Source organism: Gobius niger (assembly GCF_951799975.1).
Source record: "Gobius niger genome assembly, chromosome: 5".
NCBI classification, from domain to species: Eukaryota; Metazoa; Chordata; class Actinopteri; order Gobiiformes; family Gobiidae; genus Gobius; species Gobius niger.
In genome coordinates, this window is record NC_136856.1 from 417,562 (window position 1) to 430,361 (window position 12,800).

The 12,800-nt window shown below is 49.0% G+C and overlaps 1 protein-coding gene across 1 annotated transcript; it reads right to left on the minus strand.

The window, feature by feature from the left end:
- Positions 1-245: 245 nt before the first annotated feature.
- rab33a (RAB33A, member RAS oncogene family) lies at positions 246-12,288 on the minus strand (the record flags this gene model as incomplete). The annotated part of the gene is made up of 4 exons (XM_079556279.1): positions 11,800-12,288; positions 5,130-5,270; positions 761-841; positions 246-458 (listed from the first exon to the last, which is right to left on the minus strand). The coding sequence occupies exons 1-4, from the start codon at positions 12,142-12,144 to the stop codon at positions 246-248; spliced, it is 780 nt and encodes a 259-aa protein (XP_079412405.1). The 5' UTR covers positions 12,145-12,288.
- Between the last annotated feature and the right edge of the window lie 512 nt (positions 12,289-12,800).

Sequence of the window (12,800 nt, forward strand, 5' to 3'; positions counted from 1 at the left end):
TAAAAAACTCAAAACTTCCAGAGTCCGTCTCGATCTCACTGAACGCCGCACGCCTTCGCCGTCGGCCATTTTGTGTCTTCAGTCTCAAAAGCGACCGCCGCGAAACGTGTGCTCTCAAAACCGCCGGAGGCAAGAACCGGAAAACATGTAAAACAGAAACGCTGACGTAAAGACACTCCCTCCGTGTCCGTGTGGCGTGTCTCCGTGTGGCGTGTAGCGTGTCTCCGTGTAGCCTGGCTCCTCCTCTAACAGGGGCAGCTGCTCTTGCCGGCCGGCGCCTCACACAGCTCCACACGCCCCTCCTCCCGGTACAGGAGGGACTTCTGCGTCTTGAGGCGACAGGCCAGAGACATGAAGATGGAGTCCACGTGCCGGCTCTCTCGCGGGTCTTTGGCCGACGTCTCGAACAGCAGCATGTTGTGGGCGTCGGCAAACTTCAGCGCCGTGTTGGAGGGAACCTGGGGGCGAGAGGAGAGCGGGTCACGGGGGAAACACAGCACAGAGGAGGAGGAGGGCTCTGTTCAGGGACGGCTGGTGTTATTTACAGAGAACAGATTTGAAATGACCTCACAGGCCTCACATCTGCACGAAAACACAAAGAAGCATCAGAAACATGTAGAGTGGTGGTGGGACTGCGGTGTAAGTGTTAAGTGTGTGTCTTTCTGCAGAGTGAGAGTGAAATACTGTTTATATCTCAGATGGAGCGCCGTGACCACACAGAAAAGAGAAGCACAGACAAAGGAAGGGGCGGAGTCTGGACCTGTATCTGGTCGATCAGGTCACACTTGTTTCCCACCAGAACCCGCGGCACCGACGCAGACACTCTGTGGCCGTTACACTCCTGAGGACACAAGCACACCTTTACACAGGGACACAAGCACACCTTTACACAGGGACACAGGCACACCTTTACACAGGGACACCTTTACACAGGGACACAAGCACACCTTTACACAGGGACACCTTTACACAGGGACACAAGCACACCTTTACACAGGACACAAGCACACCTTTACACAGGGACACAGGCACACCTTTACACAGGGACACAAGCACACCTTTACACAGGGACACCTTTACACAGGGACACAAGCACACCTTTACACAGGGACACAAGCACACCTTTACACAGGGACACAAGCACACCTTTACACAGGGACACAAGCACACCTTTACACAGGACACAAGCACACCTTTACACAGGACACAAGCACACCTTTACACAGGGACACAAGCACACCTTTACACAGGGACACAAGCACACCTTTACACAAGCACACCTTTACACAGGGACACAAGCACACCTTTACACAGGGACACAAGCACACCTTTACACAGGGACACAAGCACACCTTTACACAGGGACACAGGGACACCTTTACACAGGACACAAGCACACCTTTACACAGGACACAAGCACACCTTTACACAGGGACACAAGCACACCTTTACACAGGGACACAAGCACACCTTTACACAAGCACACCTTTACACAGGGACACAAGCACACCTTTACACAGGGACACAAGCACACCTTTACACAGGGACACAAGCACACCTTTACACAGGGACACAAGCACACCTTTACACAGGGACACAGGGACACCTTTACACAGGGACACAGGGACACCTTTACACAGGACACAAGCACACCTTTACACAGGGACACAAGCACACCTTTACACAGGGACACAAGCACACCTTTACACAGGACACAAGCACACCTTTACACAGGGACACAGGCACACCTTTACACAGGGACACAAGCACACCTTTACACAGGGACACAGGGACACCTTTACACAGGACACAAGCACACCTTTACACAGGGACACAAGCACACCTTTACACAGGGACACAAGCACACCTTTACACAGGGACACAAGCACACCTTTACACAGGGACACCTTTACACAGGGACACAAGCACACCTTTACACAGGGACACAAGCACACCTTTACACAGGGACACAAGCACACCTTTACACAGGGACACAAGCACACCTTTACACAGGGACACAAGCACACCTTTACACAGGGACACCTTTACACAGGACACAAGCACACCTTTACACAGGGACACAAGCACACCTTTACACAGGGACACCTTTACACAGGACACAAGCACACCTTTACACAGGGACACAAGCACACCTTTACACAGGGACACCTTTACACAGGGACACAAGCACACCTTTACACAGGGACACCTTTACACAGGACACAAGCACACCTTTACACAGGGACACCTTTACACAGGGACACCTTTACACAGGACACAAGCACACCTTTACACAGGGACACAAGCACACCTTTACACAGGGACACCTTTACACAGGACACAAGCACACCTTTACACAGGGACACAAGCACACCTTTACACAGGGACACCTTTACACAGGACACAAGCACACCTTTACACAGGGACACAAGCACACCTTTACACAGGGACACCTTTACACAGGGACACAAGCACACCTTTACACAGGGACACAAGCACACCTTTACACAGGGACACCTTTACACAGGGACACAAGCACACCTTTACACAGGGACACAAGCACACCTTTACACAGGGACACCTTTACACAGGGACACAAGCACACCTTTACACAGGGACACAAGCACACCTTTACACAGGGACACAAGCACACCTTTACACAGGGACACAAGCACACCTTTACACAGGGACACCTTTACACAGGGACACCTTTACACAGGACACAAGCACACCTTTACACAGGGACACAAGCACACCTTTACACAGGGACACCTTTACACAGGGACACAAGCACACCTTTACACAGGGACACAAGCACACCTTTACACAGGGACACCTTTACACAGGGACACAAGCACACCTTTACACAGGGACACAAGCACACCTTTACACAGGGACACAAGCACACCTTTACACAGGGACACAAGCACACCTTTACACAGGGACACAAGCACACCTTTACACAGGGACACAAGCACACCTTTACACAGGGACACAAGCACACCTTTACACAGGGACACCTTTACACAGGACACAAGCACACCTTTACACAGGGACACAGGGACACCTTTACACAGGGACACAAGCACACCTTTACACAGGGACACAGGGACACCTTTACACAGGGACACAAGCACACCTTTACACAGGGACACAAGCACACCTTTACACAGGGACACAAGCACACCTTTACACAGGGACACAAGCACACCTTTACACAGGGACACCTTTACACAGGGACACAAGCACACCTTTACACAGGGACACAGGGACACCTTTACACAGGACACAAGCACACCTTTACACAGGGACACCTTTACACAGGGACACCTTTACACAGGGACACAGGCACACCTTTACACAGGGACACAAGCACACCTTTACACAGGGACACAGGCACACCTTTACACAGGGACACAAGCACACCTTTACACAGGGACACAGGCACACCTTTACACAGGGACACAGGCACACCTTTACACAGGGACACAAGCACACCTTTACACAGGGACACCTTTACACAGGGACACAAGCACACCTTTACACAGGGACACAGGGACACCTTTACACAGGGACACCTTTACACAGGGACACCTTTACACAGGGACACAGGCACACCTTTACACAGGGACACAAGCACACCTTTACACAGGGACACAGGCACACCTTTACACAGGGACACAAGCACACCTTTACACAGGGACACCTTTACACAGGGACACAAGCACACCTTTACACAGGGACACAAGCACACCTTTACACAGGGACACCTTTACACAGGGACACAAGCACACCTTTACACAGGGACACAAGCACACCTTTACACAAGCACACCTTTACACAGGGACACCTTTACACAGGGACACAGGGACACCTTTACACAGGGACACAAGCACACCTTTACACAAGCACACCTTTACACAGGGACACAAGCACACCTTTACACAGGGACACCTTTACACAGGGACACCTTTACACAAGCACACCTTTACACAGGGACACAAGCACACCTTTACACAGGGACACCTTTACACAGGGACACCTTTACACAGGGACACCTTTACACAGGGACACCTTTACACAGGGACACCTTTACACAGGGACACCTTTACACAGGGACACCTTTACACAGGGACACAAGCACACCTTTACACAGGGACACCTTTACACAGGGACACCTTTACACAGGGACACAGGGACACAAGCACACCTTTACACAGGGACACCTTTACACAGGGACACCTTTACACAGGGACACAGGGACACAAGCACACCTTTACACAGGGACACAAGCACACCTTTACACAGGGACACCTTTACACAGGGACACAAGCACACCTTTACACAGGGACACCTTTACACAGGGACACAAGCACACCTTTACACAGGGACACCTTTACACAGGGACACCTTTACACAGGGACACAAGCACACCTTTACACAGGGACACCTTTACACAGGGACACCTTTACACAGGGACACAGGGACACAAGCACACCTTTACACAGGGACACCTTTACACAGGGACACCTTTACACAGGGACACAGGGACACAAGCACACCTTTACACAGGGACACAAGCACACCTTTACACAGGGACACCTTTACACAGGGACACAAGCACACCTTTACACAGGGACACAAGCACACCTTTACACAGGGACACAAGCACACCTTTACACAGGGACACAAGCACACCTTTACACAGGGACACCTTTACACAGGGACACGGCCTTTAAAAAAGAGGGATCTACTCTCACTCAAGAGGGATCCACCCTTTACTCGAGAGGGATCTACTGTTACTCAAGAGGGATCGACCCTTCACTAAAGAGGGATCTACTCTTACTCAAGAGGAATCTGCCCTTCAATAAAGAGGGTGGAGGAGAGGTGGGAGTTGTTCCTGATATTAGCATTGACTTATCTTCTTCGTGCTGCTTCCCTGCCAGCCTGTACATAGTACTCGTCCCTCTCTCCCCCCTCTCTCCCCCCTCTCTCCTCCTCTCTCTCCCCTCTGTCTCTCCTCCCCCCCTCTCTGTCTCTCCTCCTCTCTCTCTCTCTCTCCCTCTCCTCTCTCTCCTCCCTCTCTCCTCTCTGTCTCTCTCCACCCCCCCTCTCTCCCCCCCTCTTGCCTCGATCCAGGTCTGCAGGTTCCTGAAGGAGGCCATCTTGGTGACGTCGTAGACAAAGACCACGGCGTGGACGTTCCTGTAGTAATGCTCCACCATGGACTTCCTGAAGCGCTCCTGCCCCGCCGTGTCCCACACCTGCACCTGCACACAGAGGGGGAGTCAGAGGGGGAGTCAGAGGGGGAGTCAGAGGGAGGAGTCAGAGGGGGGGTCAGAGGGGGGAGTCTGAGGGGGGAGGGTGAAACTCATGCAGGACAGAGACGAGTGTGAGCTCCGTCCAGAAGACAAGGACATGTCTTCACGAGGGACGGGCCGATGAACTGTGAGGCTGAGAGGCAGCTGAGGCACCACAGTATTAATATACACTGTAGTTTATATGAATGAAACTGTCCACTAGAGGGCGCCACATCCACACAAACAGAGGCGGATGGAGTGGAGGTGAGGATTAGGGGTAAAAGTAGAAAGTGCGGCTGAAGAAAAGCTCCTCAAACTCTCTGTGGACGATGATAAATGATTATATTTAATCTTTATGTGACAAACACAGTTCCATCTGAGTCTCACTAAACTACAGCAGCTTCACAGGTCGTCAGGAACATGTTTGTCCCTCTGACTTTCAGCTCAGCTTCAGTTTGAACATTAAATATGAATCCAGTTTTTATCAAAGACAGAAACACGGCTTTAGACTGTGTTCCTGCAAACATGTATTTACAGATCAGAAAGGGAACGCTGCTCCTGAAATAGTTCCACAGATATCTATAATAATAATGTCTGAGGGCGGAGTCACTTCCAGCATCACCGGCGGCCATCTTGCCTCAGGGAAGCTTTCAGGCGAGCTGAAGTATGTGAGGGATGAGCAACGTGCAAGTTTCTGTTGTGTGAGTTCAGCTGCAAATGCTCGAATAACCAGCGGGATAAGTCAGGGATACATTATCCCTTATTGAAACAGGATAATTACTTCAGGTACAGTTACTCTGTAATCTAAATACCTTGTGATGAAAGTTACTTAGATCAAAGGATTACATCACAGTTTCAGTTTCATTAATAAACTATTAATAAATTATCATTAATAAGCAAAAGAGTCTGTGTTTTTCTGACACACAGTGAATAAAACTACATTATTAATAATATCATACAATGAATACAACACAAAGCAATGTGCAAGTATTTGAAGTATTCAGAATACTCTGACTGGACAAAGTAACTACATTGACTTTAAGGCGAGTATTATAATATTCCAGAAGGTCCAACAACACGGCTGTATTTTATAAACATTTCCTGAATAAGTATCTGACCTTTTCTAGATTCACTGTGTTTGACTCACAGTGAAATGAGCTTCACAAACATCAAGCGGCTGAAATACTTTTGCTAAAGTAAAAAGTCGTGTGAAAATGTGACTCCAGTAAGAGTAAAAGTACTCGAGTTCTGTGATACAAAAGTAACTGTTCAGTCGTGACATGAATGAGAAACAAAACCATATTATTTACATCATTTCTAAGTGAACTGTCTCACAGGATACTGCAGTATAGTAATACTCAAGTAGAAGTAAAAAGTACTGAAAACTCAAAAAGTACTTGAGTAAATGTAACAAATAGGCCTGTATTGATTGACTCTCTTCTATAAGAAGTAGAAGTACTTCAGTGTTAGAGTAGCCGGGGCGGACTGGCCATATGTCCATCTGGAGGAGACAGAAGGTCTGGCCTCTCACTGTCCCTTTAACCTCTTACCCTCCGCCTCAACTGGGATTTACCCAAATCTAAAGCTCAAAAGAAAAGCATCAAAACAGCAGCGAAACAAGGAAGGAAAGCAATGAAAGCTTCATGCTGGCCACGCCCCCTTTGCTCCGCCCGGATGTCAGCAGGAAGCCTGGCCAATGAGTGAGTGAGTGAGTGAGTGAGTGAGTGAGTGAGTGAGTGAGTGAGTGAGTGAGTGAGTGAGTGAGTGAGTGAGTGAGTGAGTGAGTGAGTGAGTGAGTGAGTGAGTGAGTGAGTGAGTGAGTGAGTGAGTGAGTGAGTGAGTGAGTGAGTGAGTGAGTGAGTGAGTGAGTGAGTGAGTGAGTGAGTGAGTGAGTGGTGGGGGTGGGAGGGGCCGATGGCGCAGACTGGTTGCCTCGCTTCCGTCAGTCTACCCCAGGGCAGCTGTGGCTACAACAGTAACTTACCACCACCGAGTATGGAGTGAACGAATAATGCAAATGTAAAGCGTCTTTGAGCGTCCGGAAAAGCGCTATATAAAACCGATGCATTATTATTATAAGAATTATTATTATTAGGCCCGAGCGGCCTGGCAGGGCTCGGGCCTATTGTAATTGTACGGCAGTGCGCGGAGCGCACTGAAGAAAGACGTGCGCGTAGCGCACGTCCCGAAAAGAGCGCGCAGCGCTCAAGAAACAGAGCGCGGAGCGCTCCCCATGCATTAGACAGTAATGGGGGGACTCCCGGCACCACGCCCTGTCCGGTGAAATAGGCGTGTGCCGCGAAAGCGGCACATTTGTAACTGCTCGTGTGAAAAAAGGTGAAAAATCCAGTGAAGGCGCACCATTGACAAGAAAGTAGTCGATGACGAGCGCAACGCGCTCGTCATCGACCATGGCCACTCCCCAATGCCCAAAACACTACTAGAGTGACTCAGGGCATCGAGGCCTATCCAATGATATAGGTGTTTGCCGCGAAAGCGGCATATTTGTTGTTGCTCGCAAAAAAATCTGAAAAAAAAATGCATTAAGAAATATTGACAAAGAAGTGGTAAAATTGCGCTCGTATTTGACAATGAACTTGACGGGTGGGTTACTGGACGTGAGACCTTTCCGACGATATAAATATGGGCCGCCGGAGGCGGCGCTATATTGTTATTGTAAGAGTTTTTCTTATTATTATTATTATTTTTCATCTATCCGTGTTTTTTTGGAATAACTCGACGAGTCGTCGACGAAAACTCACCATTTTTTGCCCAAAATTAAAAATCCCGGCGATACACAGTGTCAATAAATCCCATTAAAAAATATCGAAAAATGGCGCGTTAGCGCCCCCTGGAAAATCAGGATTACATTGCGCCTATGGAGAGACTCGAAAATTTAAGATCGGCGTTTTTGCCCAAAATTCAATTAGGTGAAAAAAAAAACTTTCACATCTCCAAATTTCAAAAATTCCATAAAATGGCGCGTCAGCGCCCCCTGGAAAAACGACGTTAACATTGCGGCCTATGGCCAGACCCCCCAAAATCCCGAAAAACACGAAAATTTTAGTTCGTCGTAGACGAAAATAATTCGGCACAGTGATTGGTCACATGAAGCCAAAAAAAAAAAGATATTACGCGGTTGCTAGGCAACCATCTGTATGGCGGCCATATTGGCCAGAAGAGCGACCTGGCGCCAAAGGCGCCTTTTCGTGCCCTCGCATTTGAACGAACTCGTCCTAGGGCGTTGAACGCAGCGACTCCCCGGTCGCTCCAGATCATCTACACATGTGGGGCATTAAAAGTTATTAAAAACTTTCTAATAGGATTTCCGGTTTTGTCATGGCAACGCCATGAATTTGGCGTTCGTTTCGGCGTTCGCCGTCGCTTTCGAAGAGTCATAACTCGCACATGCTTTGGCCGATTTTACTGTAACTTGAATCGTTGGTCGAGTCCTCGGCCCCGGATGTTTTGATATCGGAATTTTGAAAATGGGCGCAATAGCGCCCCCTGCAGAGCACCGAATAAAAATGAATGGGGAAAAAAAGTAAACTTTGTCGTAGACAAACGAAATTTGGCACAGACATCCGTCACGTGACCTCGATCAAAAAGTAAATTATGGCCACGCCCATTTTCCCACCGTGTTGCCATGGCAACGACCCGAAATAAAGTTTGGCGTAGCCAAGCCAAAATTGGTACACACCTTCGTCATGACTGTCCGAACAAAAAAGTACATTATGTGGTTGCTAGGCAACCCACACAAAGTCGGCCATTTTGGGAAATATCGCGTGATCTGATATTTCAATGAATATTTGACAATGAACCTCACGGGTGGGTTACTGGACGTGAGACCTTTCCGACGATATAAATATGGGCCGCCGCAGGCGGCGCTATATTGTTATTGTAAGAGTTTTTCTTATTATTCTTCTTATTATTTTTCCTCTCCCCCCCAAAATCCACTTTCCCACCGACGAAAAGTCCTGAATTTTTGCCCAAAATTCAATTAGGTGAAAAAAAAAACTTTCACATCTCCAAATTTCAAAAATTCAAAAAAATGGCGCGTCAGCGCCCCCTGGAAAAACGACGTTAACATTGCGGCCTATGGCCAGACCCCCCAAAATCCCGAAAACCCCGAAAATTTTAGTTCGTCGTAGACGAAAAAAATTCGGCACAGTGATTGGTCACGTGAAGCCTAAAAAAAAAAGATATTACGCGGTTGCTAGGCAACCATCTGTATGGCGGCCATATTGGCCAGAAGAGCGACCTGGCGCCGAAGGCGCCTTTTCGTGCCCTCGCATTTGAACGAACTCGTCCTAGGGCGTTGAACGCAGCGACCCCCCGGTCGCTCCAGATCATCTACACATGTGGGGCATTAAAAGTTATTAAAAACTTTCTAATAGGATTTCCGGTTTTGTCATGGCAACGCCAAGAATTTGGCGTTCATTTTCGGCGTTCGCCGTCACCTTCGAAGAGTCATAACTCGCACATACTTCGGCCGATTTTAGCGTAACTTGAATCGTTGGTCGAGTCGTCGGCCCCGGATGTTTTGATATAGGAAATTTGAAAATGGGCGCGATAGCGCCCCCTGCAGAGCGCCGAATAAAAATGAATGGAGAAAAAAAGTAAACTTTGTCGTAGACAAACAAAATTTGGCACAGACATCCGTCACGTGACCCCGATCAAAAAGTAAATTATGGCCACGCCCATTTTCCCACCGTGTTGCCATGGCAATGACCCGAAATAAAGTTTGGCGTAGCCAAACCAAAATTGGTACACACCTTCGTCGTGACGTTCCGAACAAAAAAGTACATTACGTGGTTGCTAGGCAACCCACACAAAGTCGGCCATTTTGGGAAACATCGCGTGATCTTGCGCCAAAGGCGCATTTCTTACCTTTGCTCTTTTATAAACTCAACGGAGGGTGGTAGCGTCATTTTAACCACGTACGGCGCGGCAGCGCCCCCCGGTTATTGCGGTGGCGTGCGACGGCGTGCGCCAACCGGCCAACGCTGCTCGCGAGGGCCTCTAAATGCCGCTTGCGGCTTTAATTCTTATTATTATTTTTCTTCTCCCCCCCCGGAGGCCGTTTCGGCCACTTCCCACCGACGAAAAGTCCTGAATTTTTGCCCAAAATTCAATTAGGTGAAAAAAAAACCTTTCACATCTCCAAATTTCAAAAATTCAAAAAAATGGCGCGTCAGCGCCCCCTGGAAAAACGACGTTAACATTGCGGCCTATGGCCAGACCCCCCAAAATCCCGAAAACGCCGAAAATTTTAGTTCGTCGTAGACGAAAAAAATTTGGCACAGTGATTGGTCACATGGAACCAAACAAAAAAACATATTACGCGGTTGCTAGGCAACCATCTGTATGGCGGCCATCTTGGCCAGAAGAGCGACCTGGCGCCAAAGGCGCCTTTTCGTGCCCTCGCATTTGAACGAACTCGTCCTAGGGCGTTGAACGCAGCGACTCCCCGGTCGCTCCAGATCATCTACACATGTGGGGCATTAAAAGTTATTAAAAACTTTCTAATAGGATTTCCGGTTTTGTCATGGCAACGCCATGAATTTGGCGTTCGTTTTCGGCGTTCGCCGTCGCCTTCGAAGAGTCATAACTCGCACATACTTTGGCCGATTTTACTGTAACTTGAATCGTTGGTCGAGTCGTCGGCCCCGGATGTTTTGATATGGGAATTTTGAAAATGGGCGCAATAGCGCCCCCTGCAGAGCACCGAATAAAAATGAATGGGGAAAAAAAGTAAACTTTGTCGTAGACAAAAAAAATTTGGCACACACATCCGTCACGTGACCCCGATCAAAAAGTAAATTATGGCCACGCCCATTTTCCCACCGTGTTGCCATGGCAACGACCCGATGTCAAGTTTGGCGTAGCCAAACCAAAATTGGTACACACCTTCGTCATGACCGTCCGAACAAAAAAGTACATTACGTGGTTGCTAGGCAACCCCCACAAAGTTGGCCATTTTGGGAAATATCGCGTGGTCTGGCGCCGAAGGCGCATTTCTTGCCTTTGCTCTTTTATAAACTCGACCGAGGGTGGCAGGGACGGCATAACCACGTAGGGCGCGGCAGCGCCCCCCGGTTATTGCGGTGGCGTGCGACGGCGTGCGCCAACCGGCCAACGCCGCTCGCGAGGGCCTCTAAATGCCGCTTGCGGCTTTAATTATTATTATTATTATTATTATTATTAAAAAAACATGACCAAAAAACTGAAAAAAAATATCAACCAAAACATGGCAGAAATTTGACAAAAATGTGGCGACAATGTGACAAAAACAATCACTGCTGTAGGTCTTAGCTTTCAAATGAGGCGTTTCTCTGCTGCTCGAGGAGCTTTTAGAGGCGGGGGGTAAGAGGTTAAACATGTCCCCCCCCCTCTCTCTCCGCCCCCGGGCTGTGACTGGCACTGAGCTGAACCAGAGGCACATCGATCCCGTGGCTTAGCGGTTAGGGCCCTGCACTTGCACACACAGCGGTCCCACCTTGATCGTCTCCCCCTCGATCTCCACCGCCTTCTCCCTGAAGTCCACGCCGATGGTGGCCTCGGTCTGGTCGGGGAAGCTCCCTCCGGTGAAGCGGAAGGTCAGGCAGGTCTTCCCCACGTTGGAGTCTCCGATCACGATGATCTTGAAGATGCGCGTCTGGATGCTGAGCTCCAGGGAGGAGGCGAGGGACGAGGAGGCCCCCGCCCCGGCCCCCGCCCCGGCCCCCCGGCCCCGGCTGGAGGCGCTGGGCCGCCGGTACGAGTCCATGGAGGAGGTCAGGATGGTCACGTTGTCCTCGGAGCTGCGGAGGCCCCGCTCCTCCTCCGGGGAGTCGTTGGTCATGGCGGCGGGAGGAGGTGAAGCGAGAGGCGGCTGTGGAGAGAGCCGGGGGTCGGTGGATGGAGGAGGGGGGAGGAGAGAGGGAGGGGGGGGGGAGAGGCTGTGCGCTCTTAAAGGGGAAGCAGCTGCGCCGACAGAAAACAACACAGCGAATAAAGGCGTGTGTGTTTCTCAGCATTAAAAACACAGGAATAATAATAATAATATAATAATAATAATCTATCTGATATTAATAATAATAATAATAATAATAATAATAATAATAATAATAATAATAATCATAATAATCATAATAATCATAATAATAATAATAATTAAAGCCGTACTGTGGAGTTTTCCAGGTGTCGCTTTGTCACAACTGTTTGAGTTCAGTCGTTTTAAAAAAGAAAAAAACATAAACATGTTTTGTTGTAAAGTTTGTAAAATGAAATTCTAACAAACCTAAATCAGAATCAAACACAGGAAGTGAATCTTTGTAGTGAAAACCCTGTGGAACACTCCATGAGCGCAGGACCCCACTCTCCGCACATCAGTCTGCACAGCTGTAGTGGGTGGAGCCGTTTCTCACGCTGGGGTTTGGTCATGTGACTCGGTCAGCCGACCTGCTGTTTGGTCATGTGACTGGGTCAGCCGACCTGCTGTTTGGTCATGTGACTCGG